Source organism: Gopherus evgoodei, chromosome 3, assembly GCF_007399415.2.
Source record: "Gopherus evgoodei ecotype Sinaloan lineage chromosome 3, rGopEvg1_v1.p, whole genome shotgun sequence".
Taxonomy (NCBI): domain Eukaryota; kingdom Metazoa; phylum Chordata; order Testudines; family Testudinidae; genus Gopherus; species Gopherus evgoodei.
Genome location: NC_044324.1, coordinates 98,922,529 through 98,939,072, shown reverse-complemented (window position 1 = coordinate 98,939,072; position 16,544 = coordinate 98,922,529). Strand labels below are relative to the sequence as shown.

The following is a 16,544-nucleotide window of genomic DNA, read 5'->3' as shown; positions in this document are numbered from 1 at the left end:
TCTGCTTCTGCACCAATTCTTGGTCCCTGACACTCCCTCTTCTACGCTCTCAGATCAGGGGCCTGGCTGACTGACATTCTTTTATAAAAGGAGTTCCTAACCTGTCTGTGATGGGAAACAGAAATGTGAATACATCCCTGTTCTTCCTTGCACTGTAGATTGGAACAAAACTGCAATTATGGAACTAAACACAGGCTACACATTCCTCTCGCCTCCTCCTTTCACCCAGAACCACCAGAGAGTCCTCTGTGGATTCTAGGAAAAGGGCAGCAACGCCATAGAACACACAGACCCTCCCACAGCCACCACCATCATCTTCCACCCTCAGAACTCATGGTCATAATTTACAGAGCAACTGAAGAGTAGTGGAAGCCCTTGCAGGAGGGTCCACAAAGAGGCAAAATATTAAAATGCATGCTGCCCTTTGTTCAAAGTGTGATTAACAAAGCATTTATTAATGGAAATGCAAACATTTACCACAGAAAAATAAACTAGTGTGACATTATTGGGCTAATTTGCACACATGCTGAGCACTCACAAATCTCACTGACATCTGTGGGGGATTCATGTGCTTAGGACCTCATCAAGTCAGACCATATCATATGTAACTCTTCTACCAGGTAGGGTTAGGTTCACTATCTAGGGGTGCTTCTTAAAATGATGGAACAAATCCAGCTTGAGCCCCTGCCCAAAATACCTATTGGATACTTCTAATAGGCAATTCTTCCCCCATTCACAAGCATTGAATCTTGACTATAACAAAAAGAAAACTTTTACTGAGGGGAGAGGGAGCACAGCATTAATTTAAGAATACACAGCAACTATGAGTGAAAAGTACTCAAACAACAAGTAAATCACCCATGCCATTGTATCTTGGGCCATAGTCCTTTGCCTCAGTTTCCCACCTTGCCACGTGAAATTTGCAAATTTGCCTTTAGCACCACACTTCCCCCTTTCCCTTTGTTGCACCTCACTCATGGTTTGTTGTCCGAGGCTACTGAAGTCCCAGATTTCAGGGGGTCTGGAGTTGGATGGCTTCATCTCCAGCCCAGGATGGGAGAGGGAGTGGAGGGAGGATGGGTGAGCAATGCCTCTGCTACTGCTACCTCTCACTCCCGTCACTTATAAGGAGGTGAAACAGTGATTGGGTGAACTTAAATAGGTATTTAATAGGTCCTTTAAATAAGTCCATTAAATACATGATTAAATACACTAAGCTTCATTGGGTCAATGTATTTAATCGTGTATTTAATGGATAGCATATATACCTATACATCACATATTAGCTAGTAATATATTTAAGCATGTGCATAATCAGTATATATAAGCGTAGTTTAGTTTGTTTCATCAGACCTTTGCCTAACCCTTTTTGGGGAAGAAGTGCAAAATATTTTTGTCTTCCTATGCATTCTGTTATTCAGCTCTTGAAATATCCCCGGTATGGGTCCAGGACACAGACAACGTTCAAGGATGAAGATACAATTAAAGGTCATGATGATCCAGCCATATATAATCAGGGTAAAAAAGAAAGTCCCAAAAGTCCCTGTCAGATATTAAGATGTATAGTTTTGTGATTGCTAATAATACGTATATAAATATGTTACATAACCTACTATGTAACACAGACTCTTCTATTTGGTCATAGAGATTGTTAATCATTATTATGTAAAAAATCAGATCAGAGGGGTGTTGATAGAAAGTAGGGTGTCATCTTGAGTTTAAAATAGTGTAGACAGACTAAAGTCTTTGCCTTTGTTTATGTATAACCTTGTTTATATATACTCAGCCAGATAATTGGCCTGGCATGCCTTAATTGATCACTCCTGTACCTTTGCTGAAATAAACCTGTTCCTTGAATTTGAACTCTGGAGTTAGCAGAGGTTTTGTCTGCTACAGCAAATAATGGATATCTGCTTTGCTAGGTTCATAGCATGCTGTGGGACTAGTTGGTGGTGCTGAAAACATCCCTACATCACCTCTTGCTTCTGTCACTTGCTGCTGTTGCCACTGCCACTACTGTATCCTTTGTCTGGTCCAATCCAGTTCCACAGCATCATGACCATCTACCTCAACTATTAGTAATCACAGCTTTAGGGTTTTCTGAGTGAGGAGGAGATGCTGCTGCATCTCTAACCATACCACCTGAGGTTCCACCACCTAGCCCAGTTGTATAGTGATTTCAATGTGTAGTAGGAATCTCATTGCTGCTGCTGCTGCTTTCTCTGGACTGTGTTTCACCACAACACTGCCTCCACATCAGGCCTAAGGCTCAGCCCCCAGATCACCAATGATTTCATCTTCAGTCTATTAAACTCTGGTTTTAAACAGGGCCGATGCAACCATTTAGGCAAACTAGGCCGCCGCCTAGGGTGCCTAGTGTGCCTAGTGGTTGGGGGCACCTAAAAGTCCCCTCAGGCAAGGAGGTGGAGTGGAGGTGAGCTGGGTGGGGGGGCGCGCGGGGAGGGCTGCCCGCAGTAACAGGGTGGGGAGGCGCACAGGGAAACAGCTCCCCCGCCCCAGCTCACCTCCACTCTGCCTCCTCCGCTGAGCATGCAGCGCCGCTCTAAGTCTCCTCCAATCAGCACCGCAAGCCTAGGCGGGGAGGAGAATTAGAGCAGCGTCGGCTTGCTCAGTGGAGGAGGCGGAGCCGAGGTGAGCTGGGGCGGGCTACCCAGGCAGGGTTAGCTTCCGTGGGGGAAGGTCTCCCCAGGCAGAGTTAGCTGCCGTGGTGGAGCGGGAAAGTCTCCCCAGGCAGGGTTAGCTGCTGGGGAGGGGGGAAGTCTTCCCAGGTGGGATTAGCTGCCGTGGGGGAACAGGGGGAATCTCCCTGGGTGGGGTTAGTTGCCGTGGGGGGATGAGGGGGTTAGTTGCTGCAGGGGGACTCCCCAGGTGGGGGGCTGAGTTAGCTGCCGGGGGGGAGCAGGGTTAGCTGGGTGTGGGGTGCAAGGTGGAAGTTTCGCGCCCTAGGTGAAACTTCCTTGCACTGGCCCTGGGTTTAAACATGGGGGAAGAGGGATCAAAGAACATCTAGAGCTTTTAAACAGTCCTCTCTATCAGATAGGAACACCCACCCATCCTCTCCTTCCTTTGGATTTGTCTCAATACCCCATGCTTAACAAGTGAGGTTCAGGTTATATGACATCTCAGCTGGCGCATATTAAGTACAGCTCTGTTTCCTTTTAATCATACAATAAGGATAACAACATTTCATTAACCCTGCATTCAGGGCCGGCTCTAGCCCCAAGCACGCCCCCCGCTGCATGCAGCCCCAAGCATGCGCTTGGCACGCTGGGGCCTGGAGCCGGCCCTGCCTGCATTGAAGACTTAAATAAATGTTAACCCAAAACAGCCAAAATTGATCACATAGGCAGAGTAGATGTGTCTATGCAAATAAGGTCTGCCCGTGAGGTCTTTTCCACCAGTTGATCAATAGATGGCAGAAGAGAAATCATTCAGACCCCTGGCTTACATGCAGTGTGTGTTTGCTTTCAAATATCTGTCATTTGGAAGTGGCTCTTTGGAATGCTGACACTGATTAACTAAATATTAGAAACAGATGAAATGGCTTTGCTGAATTAGACAATCTTTGGTGTCCTTCATGTCTGAAAGGGTGGGAAATATAAGCCACCCAGGGAAAAATGTCTTGCTATGTCTATGTGTCAGATCCTATGGGTCAGAAATTTTCCAATCCAGGTGGCTAAAGTTAGGTTCCTAAATCCATATGTAGGCACCTAAATGTAAGGTGCACCATTTTGAGGAGGACTTATGGGTGGTAGGCACCTTTGTGTCAGGTCGAGGGTTTCCAAGTGTTGGGGAAGGGGTCCCAGGTCCTAGCCACAGGCCTCTGCACAAACCCCAACTCTCCCTCTGAATGGGTCAGACTTCACACCTGGATCAAGCACCACACTTAGCAATAGAATAACACTTTTATCTAACCCAGCCAAAGCCAGGAGTAGATCCAAGTCAGGATCTCTAGCAGTGGCTACACAAACTCCCTTGCTTCCACCCCCATATGCATAGATACATACAGACTCTGTGCTGCACATCACTGTAGTCCACTCCTTGGGTCACTCCAACCTGTCCATGCAATCTGATGCTGGTGAGAAATGTGATCTCAGACTGGTGGGTCTTGCTGTACAGTAGGGTTGCCAGGTCTCCAGTTTTCAACTGAACACTCGGTTGAAAAGGGACCCTCACCAGCCTGGTGAAAATGAGCATGTGAGTGAGGGTGAGAGAGAGTGAGCAACAGAGGGAGCAGGGAAGATGGAGTGAGCGGGGCAGGGCCTTGGAGAAGGGGTAGGGTAGGGGTGTTCAGTTTTGTTCAGTCCGAAAGTTGACAAGCCTATTGTATGGTCTCAGCTGTCCTGTCCAGGCTCCAGGCTGTGCATCTGTACAAGCACCAGTACAGCAGCTGGCTCTCCTCCAATCAGCTTCTAGTTCAGACTCTGCCCTAGCTACTTCTCCTTCTCCTCTTTCTTTGTTCTCTCTCCAAATCTTCCCAGGGCTGGTTTTCCATCCTGCCTTCATCTGCTCATTGGCTCAAGCCCTCCCAGGTGGTCCATAATTAATTCTGTGTTCTTGTTTTGGAGTGGCACTCCCCCCAGCCAGTCAGGTTTGCACAGAGTGTGGGGGAACAGGGGATAGGATGGAGAAAGGAAAGGGCTCTGCCCAGTCTCACACCTGTCCCCAGGTGGAGGTCATACCCTGTGGCTTGGCCACCCTCAGCATTGCTGTATCAGTTGGGAAGGGGGGGCCCTCGATCTTTGAGGACTTCAGGGTGCTTCTGCCTCATTGTGCTCTTCCCCTAGCTCCCACCATAGAGTCATGCTCAGATGACTCCTCCCTGCTCTGCTCTTCTCTTGTCTCAGGGCTAGATTTTGGTCCCTCTTCCCCTGCCTCAGAACCAGGATGAGAGACAGGATGCTTCCAGTGGAGATCCCGCCCCCCCCATGTGAGCCATCCCAGTAGTGGGAGCCTAGTGACTCCTTTCAGCCCTGCCTCTTGGCTACTAGGACTCAGATCTCCCTACACTCTGTTTTGTGGCTCAGGCTCAAAGTGGCAAGGCCTGAACATCTTGCAGTGGACCAGCTTCTCCACTCTATCTGCTAACTCTGCTCTAATCTTGTATTTGGGCCATTTGAGGTATGGGATCCCACAGACAATGGGACACAGGCTGTGTTCAGTTTGGAGCACCTCTGCTGGCTGAACAGAACCAGATTGGCCAGCACCTGTGGCCTGGCACCAGCATGTCTGTCAGAGCTCTGTTTCTGTCTGTCTGTCTTGGGCTTGCAACATACTAGCAGCCATGATCTGGTTTACCTCACACAGGTGTCGGTGATGCTCATGGACCAATCTGAGGCCCCCCAGCCTGTGGTTCCCTGGGGTCCCTGGCTGGATGCCCATGACCATGTCTATGGGCAGCCAGCCATGCATGCCGAACATCAGGAAGTAGGGGGTGTACTACGTGCAGGTGCACACCATGTTGTTATACACATAGGTCAGCTGCAGCAAGTAGGAAGGCCAGTCTCTCTGCCACATCTCTGCCAAAGTCTTCAGCCCTGCTAGCAGTGTCTGGCTGGCTTGCTTGCAGAGGGCTTTGTATTTTGGGTGGTAGGCTGTCATCCTTAGCTTGTGGCTGCCATACAGAAATCACAATTCCTTAAATGTCTGTTACTCAAAAAGCATGCCTTAGTCTGTGATCACCGTGGAAGGGTTGCCATAGGGCTGGGCAAAGTAGTGCCAGAAGGCTTCTGTGGTTGCTCTGGCCGTGATCTCCCTGAGGAGTGTGGTGACCAGGAATATGGCATAATGATCCACCATGGTCAGGAAGTCAGATGCACTGCTCTGGCTTGGCTCCACCTTCACGTGGTCCAGTGCTAACAATTACAAGGGCACACGGATCTCCATCGGCTGGAGGGGGACCCTGTCCCCACCTCCACGTTAGGCACCTGGGGGATTTATGGGCGGTAGGCACTTTTGAAAATTAGGTCCTTAAATATACATTTAGGAACCTGACTTTGGTTACTCTGTTTTAAAATGTTAGCCATTAGCTATATTGTACTACTATATATATTTAGTAGCTGGGAGCTTATATTTCAATTTATTTTGTAGTCTTCGATGGAGCAGTTGTGAAACACTACAGGATCCGACAGGAGGCTGGAGAAGGCTTTTTTCTTAGCAAAAAGAATATTTTTAAAACATTGAATGCTTTTGTTGACCACTACACCAATAACAGCGATGGCCTCTGTGTAAAGCTCAGGAAGCCCTGTATAAAGGTAAAGTTAGTTTTATATTGTGCAAAATATATATTTTCAAACTAACCTGCTGGTTATCAGTCATAAGGTGCAAGGTTGCAAAATGACAATCTGATTCTTTGATGAAGTTGCATGGACCGCAGAACTGTTTCATTCTTGGAGCTGACACATTCATAATAAAGTACTCTGACATTTTGAACAAATAATTGTGTGGCTAGAGGAAAAGAATGTGCCAACTTGTGATTTATGAATAGCTCTGTATATTGAGATAAAATCGCCAAGTTCATAACTCTAGATGTCTATAGGTATTACTAAGACAAAACCATCAGGTTCATGCAGGTAATATTTCATTGTTCAAAAAAGCTTGCAAGGGGGGTTGATTTTTTTTTAAATGTAGGGCTCTTTGACTAATTGTAGCATTTTCAAGACATACAATATCAAGTAACTGCTTCTTTTTCATTTCAAAGTTTATTTGAAGCTCAACTAATTTTTTTGTATTAAGAAGTACCCAGGATGTGGATTTGCAGATGCTTTTTACATTCTCTTTTGTGTTTTATCTTTATCATCTGTGTGTTCTGTAAGGAGACTTCATTCCTCATAGCTGCAACTTTAACTGACATATTTTTAAACAAAGATTTATTATACACTCTGCTGAACAAATATCTAATGTTTGTGTTTGGTTCTTTACACCAGAAAAAAGTTCCTGCTCCTTTCGATTTGTCATACAAAACTGCAGACCAGTGGGAGATAGACCGAAATTCTCTGAAACTGTTGAAAAAATTAGGTTCTGGTCAATTTGGTGAGGTGTGGGAAGGTCTCTGGAATAATACCACGCCAGTGGCAATCAAAACATTAAAACCAGGTATGTCACACATCACTGTGAATTGCTAATATTGTCAGGCTGTGGCAAGAGCCCTCTTTCATGTTTTGTAAAAACTCTTTAAAGAAAACAGAGTATCTAATCATCTTCAAAGACCTGCATCTTCTGGATAATAGGTAAAATTGAGTTTGTTATTTTGAGATCCTTAAAGATTCCATGGTACTTTGTACTAAGGTTTTATATTCTGCTTACCTAAACTCCTGCTGCTATTTCATTTATTCTTTGTTCTTCAATTTCACAACACAAGCTCCCCACTCCATCATATAATGTTGCTTGCACAGAATGGATTCCATGTTTCACTCTAAAGGTAGATGCATTTCATTAGTAGGTGAAGTGATCATTTTATCTATAATCTGTAGGCTGTAAAAATCCTTCTGGTGGATAGGTGCTATATTGCTATAAAGTTTTATTGTTATAGAATCTGTATTTGTATAAATCTCTGTTGTTATTCAGAGCAGTAATACAGAGTAAAACACTCTAAATAGTGATTGGAAATGTGCTAACACTTTACATATTTATGACATACTCTACTAGTTGCTTATGTTTATCTACTGTATATCCTTGTGTGAATAATGTGGCGTCTGTTTGATTTTTTCTTTACTTTTAAAATTAATTTTAAGTATCCTTTTCATTGTAAAACAATATCTACCAGCAGATGGCACAAATCACATAGATAACAAAACCAAGCATAGGTGATATAAACATTTTTTTTTAAAAAATAGGGATATCATGATGTTTTCTTTCATTCAAAAAGCATTTGTGCGATTCTAATGGTTCTGATTCAGGAAAGTCCCATTGAGGTACTTAAATTTTTAGCCTGTGTGGGATGTCTGTCCTCTTCCCTATCCTTCAAGTGCACATAATCAGTAGGCTCCTGACGATGCACCCTGGCCTCTCTGATTATTCGACGAGTATGATCCATTATCAGGACATTTTGCATTGTGAACCCAGGATCTATAGAACGCAACTTATAAAACAAAATTGAAAAAAAAGTTTAGCATCCCAAATTTAGGGGGCAAAAATAGCTCAGTGGATTGAGCATGGGCCTGTTAAACCCAGGGGTGTGAGTTCAATCCTTAAGGTGGCCTTTTTTTGGTATCTGGGGCAAAATCGGTATTTGGTCCTGCTAGCAAAAGCAGGGACCTGGTGTCATAAACAGATAGCTAAGGGTTAATGTCTCTTTCACCTGAAGCACCTGACCAGAGGACCAATCAGGAAACCGGATTTTTTCAACTTTGGGTGGAGGGAATTTTGTATCTGAGGTCTTTGTCTGTCTGCCTGCTTTCTCTGAGCTTTGGAGAAGTAGTTTCTGCTTTCTAATCTTCTGTTTCTAAGTGTAAGGCCAAAGAGATCAGATAGTAAGTTATATGGTTTATTTTCTTTGGTATTTGCATGAATATAAGTGCTGGAGTGCTTTGATTTGTATTCTTTTTGAATAAGGCTGTTTATTCATATTTCTTTTAAGCAATTAACCCTGTATTTGTCACCTTAATACAGAGAGACCATTTGTATGTATTTTTCTTTCTTTTTTATATAAAGCTTTCTTTTTAAAACCTGTTAAAGTTTCTTTACTGGGAAATTTCAGGGAAATTGAGTCTGTACTCACCAGGGAATTGGTGGGAGAAAGAAATCAGGGGGAGATCTGTGTGTGTTGGATTTGCTAGCCTGATTTTGCATTCCCTCTGGGTGAAGAGGAAAGTGCTTTTGTTTCCAGGACTGGGAACGGAGAGGGGGAGTCACTCTGTTTGGATTCACAGAGCTTGTGTCTGTGTATCTCTCCAGGAGCACCTGGAGGGGGGAAGGGAAAAAGGATTATTTCCCTTTGTTGTGAGACTCAAGGGATTTGGGTCTTGGGGTCCCCAGGGAAGGTTTTTCAGGGGGACCAGAGTGCCCCAAAACACTCTAATTTTTTGGGTGGTGGCAGCAAGTACCAGGTCCAAGCTGGTAACTAAGCTTGGAGGTTTTCATGCTAACCCCCATATTTTGGACGCTAAGGTCCAAATCTGGGACTAGAGTTATGATACCTGGACTCCATGACTTTTCAGGTTCCCTTCCAGTTCTATGAGATAGGTAATGTGTGTTATTCACCTGAAGGAGCTTCACTGGGGTTTGAAGAGAGGATGATGTCACGTTACCTTCCCTCCCCTCTAACAGATTTTGGGCCATGTTAACAGATATTCCACTTCTCTCACTATCCTGCATTTAACAGCAGAATGCATAATGTGGCCCCTATATTTGATTTTTCTACTATTTTAACTAAATATTTCATCTCTTTTTCTCTGTGGCAATGCTGGAAGCCATCCATTTTCACACAGACAAAAATTAAGGTACAGTGAGAGTAAGACTAATCACTCTCTCTCTCTCTCTCTCTCTCTCTCTCTCTCTCTCTCTCTCTCTCTCTTTTCTTTGAAGTGACCAGTGAGCTGAATGCCCAAGCTCAAAGATGCTCAGCATCCCCAGTCCCACAATGGGAATGTCAGTGCTCAGCGCCTTTGAAAATCAGGTGGAAAGTATTTGTAGTTGAACACCCAAGATAAATGGCCACTTTGGGCATCCAAAATTAGCGTGTTTAAAAAAAAATATTTTGGCCTTCCGCTTTCTGCTTCAGTCTCTTCCTCTGTAAAATGGAAATACTATTTTCCAACCTGGAATCAGAACTGATAGAGCGACATAGAAACACAGCGTCCCCTTAGTCCTAACTGAACTCTCCCTACTAATTTTTTAAAAATCTATCAGGAATGATAGATCATTCAGTTATTTGGTTGGCTGATACCAATTCCATTTGGTACTACTTACATTGTACAACAAGGAAGGTGAGAGCCCAGATAATCAGCCCTTATTTCTTCATGAAAGAGATTGATTTTTGCATGTGTTCAGCCACACTACTCCTTCCCACTGAGATCACTCCCTTGACTATTGCTCAGCTACCTCCCAATAGGTGTCACTGGAAAGCTTGAGAAACACAGCACAATACTACTGCATTGTCACAAAGGAAGAAACTAAGGCATTTCTGCTTCAGTTTTAATGTTTATGGTTGGCTCCTATCATAGGAAAGGGCTGTGGAGATTGGTTAAACACTTGCAGCTTCACATTGCTGATTCATCAATCCCAGAATCCATTTATTGCTACATAGATAATAAGGCAATAAAAGATGATCACATAAATAAACTGCAGCAGATTTGTTAGATAAAATTGAAAAATTTACACTGTAGTTAGCAAAGAACTATAGTTTATGTGGCAACTCTGGCAATAACAGAAGCACAGCAGTATGGAGTGCTAGAAGACTTTACCTCTGATATTTACAATTAGATTGGACAAAGCCATAGGTGATATACTATAGATATTGTTCTACTCTGGCTCAGGAAATGGATGAGATGGTTTAATTCATCTTCTCCATCTCTATTTTCTATGGTATGATCCAGCTCTTGTTATAGTCAATGGAAGGAGTCCCACTGGCTTCACAGGGAGTGGGTTTGGGCCCTGTGATTCTATTATTGATATACCTTATAAAATATCATCATATTCTACAGTAAAGACAAAGTATTGTGATAACAAGATTCTGTGTTCAGAACACTACAGCATATTTTTCTAAGGGATTACGTTTTTTTGTAAAATATCCTACCCTAACTCTGAAATCTCCACATTTTAATCTCCTAGCACATTGAGTTTCCAAAGCTTACTTTCATAATTTCAGCAATGTCCATCAGACATACACTCACCCTGATATAACGTGACCTGATATCACACAAATTTGGATAAAACGCGGTAAAGCAGTGCTCTGGGGTGGGCTCACTCCGGTGGATCAAAGCAGTTCGATATAACGTGGTTTTACCTATAACGCAGTAAGATTTTTTGGCTCTTGAGGACAGCGTTATATCGGGGTAGAGGTGTATTGATTTAAATAATTTTAAATACCCTAATCAGAGTAATAAAAGCTTAGTTTGTATTAATAAAAATTCAACAGAAGCCAGATGTGGTAATTTACTTCATCTTAATATAAAGGCAATCGGGAAATGGCCTCTGTAGTTCATGAGTTTTGACATTAAGGTTGTTGTATTCTGGGGCACATACTGATTCTTCACACTTAGAATACAGAGATATAATGGTCTTCATAGACACATAGCATAAAAAGCCAGAATTGCCCATTATATCATCTGGTATTTCCTCTTATATATCACAGGCCATTAAACTTCATCTAGTTAGCCCTGTATTGAGCCCAATGACTTATCTTTGACTAAAGCATAACTTTCAGAAAGGCATCCAGTCATGACCTGAAGGCATCAAATGATGGTGAATCCACCACTTGCCTTGATAGTTTGTTCCAATGATTATTCACTGTTAAAAATATGTGCCTAATTTCTAATTTGAATGTGTTGGCCTTCTGTTTCTAGCCATTGGTAAACTTTTCTCTATTCCACTTTCAGATCCAATACCTACTCCAGGTAAAGGTGCTTATATACTTATCAAGTCACCTCTCAGGTTTTTTTTTTTGATGAACTAAGCAGATTGAGTTCTTTAAGTGTGTCACTGTAAGGCATTTTCTCCATCTTTCAAATCACTCTTGGGACTCTTCTGTATGCCTACTCCAGTTTTTCAACAATTCTTTTAAAAAGTCCTTTAAAAATGTTTCCATTGCTGGAAGACCTCCCAGCCCGCGGAAAATCTAATTCCCAGAATGCTGCAGGAAGTGGTATTGGTGAACCTTTCCCTAAGCCCATTTCCCAATATGGTGTTAACAAGCATTGACATACTGGAAGTCCTGTGTTTTTTTTTGTTTTTCGTGAGGGGAGAGGGAGTATAAAGCTGATATCCTGTACAAAATCTGTAGGTAGTTAGATTATCACAACCTAAATTCTCCCTGCAATTTCAGTTGGATGCCTTATTCTTCCTCACTTCCTCTCAAACTGTTGTCTACTATTGCACAGTTTTAAAATATTGCTGCATTCCACACCAATGGGCTTGGTTTCAGTGATGAAGGAAGTAGTTTCAGAATATTTAATGTGGACAATAATGCAGGATGAAAGGTGATACATAAATGTAAGATATTATTATCTTTGTGTTATAATGATTATTATTCCTGGCACTTATATACTACCAGTTGATGACTACAAGTGAGCATGAAACTGAGCTTATGCCAAGCTTCATTATGCATCATTTCTTACAGGTCAGAAATATGAAACAAAGGGAGAAACAGTGAATTATTGTGCAACTCCTTAGTTCGGAGTTAAAATGAAATAGGCCTGGGATTAAACAGACAGGTGTATATACTAAAAATAGACAAACCTTAAAATGATTGTTAATGTCTATATAACATTTAAACATGAGACAAAAAGGCAATGGTAAAAATAGAGAAAGTAGAGGCCATTAAGCATGGTATGCCCAAACAATAAAAAGAATTAGGAGTGGAGTCAAATATATGCCTTTTAAATCATCCCTTTTATAAATTGTCTTTTTACATAGTAAATTATTCAGAAGGATTTGTATTTTAAACATCTATAAAGCACTTACTAATCTGATGCCATAGAAAATTTGGGGTAAGAATTCCAAAAACACCCATTGACTTACAGTTATACTTAGGCTCCTAAGTCACTTTTGAAAATTTTACCCTAGGCCCCCTAGTCTGAATGAAACTGTGTTGGGTATAGGAGTGCAGTAACATGTCACAGATCAGTCACGCTCCTCCTGCTGGATACTCAGACTACGATGAAGGATCCAAACACTGAATCCCATGTGTTGTAGCTTGCTGGAGCTATGCAGAGATTAGGTGCTGTGCCTGCCTTTGGGCCTCTAGGAACTCAATCCAGTGCTGACCCTATGTAGCTTGGCAGTGGGGCCCCATGTGCCATTTTCCTCAAGCCTCCCAGTGACTCCTGCGTATTTCACAGAATGCCACCAAAGGTGTGAGCCTTCTGGATTGCAGTTTACCTTCAGGGGTACACAACAGTGAAAGCAGACACAAACTATGCACGAGATTCTAAAACACAATTACTCTTTATTTAACAGCACAAGCTATACACAGATCTAGCTAAAATAATAAACATACCTGTATGCACTTTCTCTGCCTCAGTTTCCTCACCACTCTGTAGTTTTTTGGGCTTGTGCAGAATCCTCTGGGGTATCTGGGATCCTTCCCTTGCAGCTCAGTTTCTCATCAGAATCATGGAGCCTTCTCTAGTGCAGCTAGATTTTCTGACCTTGTCTGGTACTGCTATTACACCAGAGTTCCCTTCCATGAAAGCATTCCTGTTTTCTTCCTCTCTCCTGCCTAGGGTGACTAGATGAGAGGGAGAAAATATTAGGACACATGGGGTAGGGAGGGGGATCCGCCAGCTGAATGAAAAAAAAAGTCGAGTGCTCCCAGCGGAGCGAAATATTGGAACAAATTGTGTTCCTACCAAAGCTCAGTCGAACGCAGGACAAACACCTAAATATCGTCTGGTCACCCTACTCCTGCCCAAAGCTTCCTCTACCTCTGAAAAGCCTTTTCCCTTATTCCTCCTTGCTTTACCACCTCTGTCCCTTTGTCTTGTTTCAGAATTTTTCACTCTTTCCACTCCCCACATCATGCAGACAAATTGGAGCAACTAGCTTCAGCTCCTTAGCATACCCATTGTTTAGTCAGAGTACAGTAGTTAAAGTTTCAAAATTAGCCATTGTCCCTGGTTTGGTAGGCACATGCTGTACCCTATGTCAGCAAGTGGTCAATTCCACTTCCATATAGAGGAACTCCTGTATACAATCATTTCATAATTATTACTTTGGAACACAACCAGAATTCATAAATTGTACAGACAAATTCTCCAAATTGTCACACATCTATTGTGTAGTAATGAAGGGGGGGTGGGGAGTTATCAATAGAATAAAAGATAAAGAAGTGACAGCATCTCCAGAGGAAAGGGGGGAGGATTTAAAGGTGATAACAGAACTTGTGGTGTTGAACTATTAGGAGGATCAGAAGATGAATCCATATGGATTCTGAATCAATTTTTCCTGACCATTTGGAAACTGATATCTGATCCTGCCAATGGTGCATTATGGAGCCCTTCAAAATGTCAAGATGATCTGTCTATAGTCTTTAAATTTACACAGGGTTTCCATCAGCCTTACTGAAAGAGTCAGAAGATTCCTATTTAAACTGGAGGCTTTTGATTAAAGCAATACAGAGGCTTATGAAACATCTTTAATATCTTTTATTAATTCATCACTATTTGAAATTCTTTTACTTGGTGCCAGCCTCATTATTTGGTGCCAGCACAAGCTGTCTTGTTATTTTTCACAACTGTTTATACACTGCTTTGACACCAACTCTGCTGTGTTGACCAGCCACTCCCTGCTATTGTCCGACTGTTTTTATTTTTTTTTCCTATGAGATGGCAAATCTATTTCCTGGCCAAAATTAGCCTCATTCACTGAAAATAGTACTGCCCAAGAGTAAAACCCCTGGAGAACATTTGTCAAGGCTTTTCACTTCAATCCTGGTTCTTAATGTAATTTCTCTGATCTCAGACGGCAATGTATCTTGGACAGACAGGAAGATAAAGAAGGTTTATTGGGGCGTGACTGAAGACACAGTCACTTAAGATCTCAAATGAAAGTGTTAGCAACACATTCTTGTAACTATTTACATTGTATGGAGAAAGACAAAGTGTCCACTGGGGGCATGCAGGTGCACAAGCATAAACCATCTTGCGTTGAAAAGTTACACTAGGGACTACAAGACGCGGGCCAAGAACAGCAGTGTTCAGGCTTCTGGCAATTATGGTTTTGTCAGCCCATGAATGACACTACAGCTGGGAAATAAGGGTTCCCTTGTCACATTATTGTTTCCAGGCCACACTGATTATGCTGACTCGCCTTTAGACCAGTTGGCCTAGAACTACAGAATTTTGTTGAAACAAGCAATAATCACAACAACTCTAAAAGAAACGTAGTAGAAGGAGTTTCTTTCTTCAGAGATTTCCTTATTTGCTCCCTTATATGTTTCTTTATCTTTGACTCTGCCTAACAGAGTCTGTGACTTTTTAGGCACTTCCAGGGAAAGAGTTGCAACACATACTCAGCAGGCTTTCTTGCAGAGATGCAGCAGAACACAGTAGTGCCTTCTTGGACAGTGAATGCAGTAAGTCTTTAAGTTATCATTCACTCCACAGTCTGGTCTTATTGATTCTAACTGTCCATCAGATATCTGAGACATAGTATACTCCAGTGGGTAGGGCAGTAGCCAGGAGATGTTGTTGCTATTCCTGGCTCTGACAATGAACTGCTGTGTGATCTTGGGCAAGTCACTTTACCTCTCTTTGTCTGTTTCCCCTCTCAACCTTTGTCTTTTTAGATTGTAAAGTCTTTGTGAATGGGCTTGTCTCTTACTATCTGTCTATACCATACTGAGCACAATGGGCCCTCTAGGCACTACTGTAATAACAATAATAATCCCTCTCAGGCTAGCTACCTCCATCTTCCCTGAAACCATTCCTACAACACTACTACTTCATGGACAATTGTCTGCTTCTGAAATTCTTTTTACCATTTCCTTGGCACACTCTCTCATTATTTCTTCTTCAGTTCATCCCAACTACTTGACATACAGTATGTCAATAATATTTAATCTCTGTGATATTCCTCAAAGAAATGCATTGCAATTTATTTACCAGAGGAACCTTCTAACCAAAACTGAGTGCAACAAGCATTTCTGTTTATTTTTATTGGGCAAATTTTACTTTGTTTCTGAGACTTTGTAGATAGCATGGAGGTCACTCTGGTGGTCAGCAGGTGAGCCCCTGTCTCGGTTTCCCCACACCCTGGGCATAAATAAGTCAAAGAAGGCTTTTCAATATTAAAGAGCACCCTCTTTAGAGGGTTTCACTTATTTAACAGGAAACGACAATATGAAACATAATGAAAGCTTCAATCAGATACTCCTCTGGAACTCTGCCCTTGCAGTAATCACTTTTATGTTTTAGTCCCTCTAGCCCTGAAGCACTCCCAGGCTGGATTCCATGCCAGGAGTTTAGGTCTCTGCTGGGTGTTCAGCCAGATGCCAGTGTCTCTACCCCCTTGTCTCCCCAAAGTGTTGTCCTTTACTGATACAGTCCCTAGTGACTCTCCAGGAGGTCCCAGGCCTAGTTCATTCCCTTGGGATGCTTTGGTCCTTTGCCTGGGAACACTTTCTCTCTGGGCCTCTTCTTTCTTCCGTGACCCTCTGTTATCTAAGAAGACACCACTGGGTGTAGCTTCCTGTCCAGCTTCCTGAGGAGCATCTCTCCTCAGGAAGTTCTTCTTTTCTAGGTTTCCTGTCTGAGCCCTCATAAGCTTGTAGTAGGCCCACGTACTCCATATTTAATTAACTGTCACCCTGTTACTTAGGTTTTACGTGGGTGAAACCAGACAATCACTACGTTCTTGAATGAGCT

The 16,544-nt window shown here is 42.6% G+C and overlaps 1 protein-coding gene across 1 annotated transcript in view; it reads left to right on the top strand.

Moving 5' to 3' along the window:
- The window catches only part of FRK (fyn related Src family tyrosine kinase), a 77,413-nt gene that overhangs the window by 37,052 nt on the left and 23,817 nt on the right, over positions 1-16,544 (top strand). The window contains exons 3-4 of the mRNA XM_030556160.1: positions 6,112-6,275; positions 6,948-7,116. Coding sequence (XP_030412020.1) covers positions 6,112-6,275; positions 6,948-7,116 — 333 coding nt within the window. The remainder of the gene's footprint in view (positions 1-6,111; positions 6,276-6,947; positions 7,117-16,544) is intronic.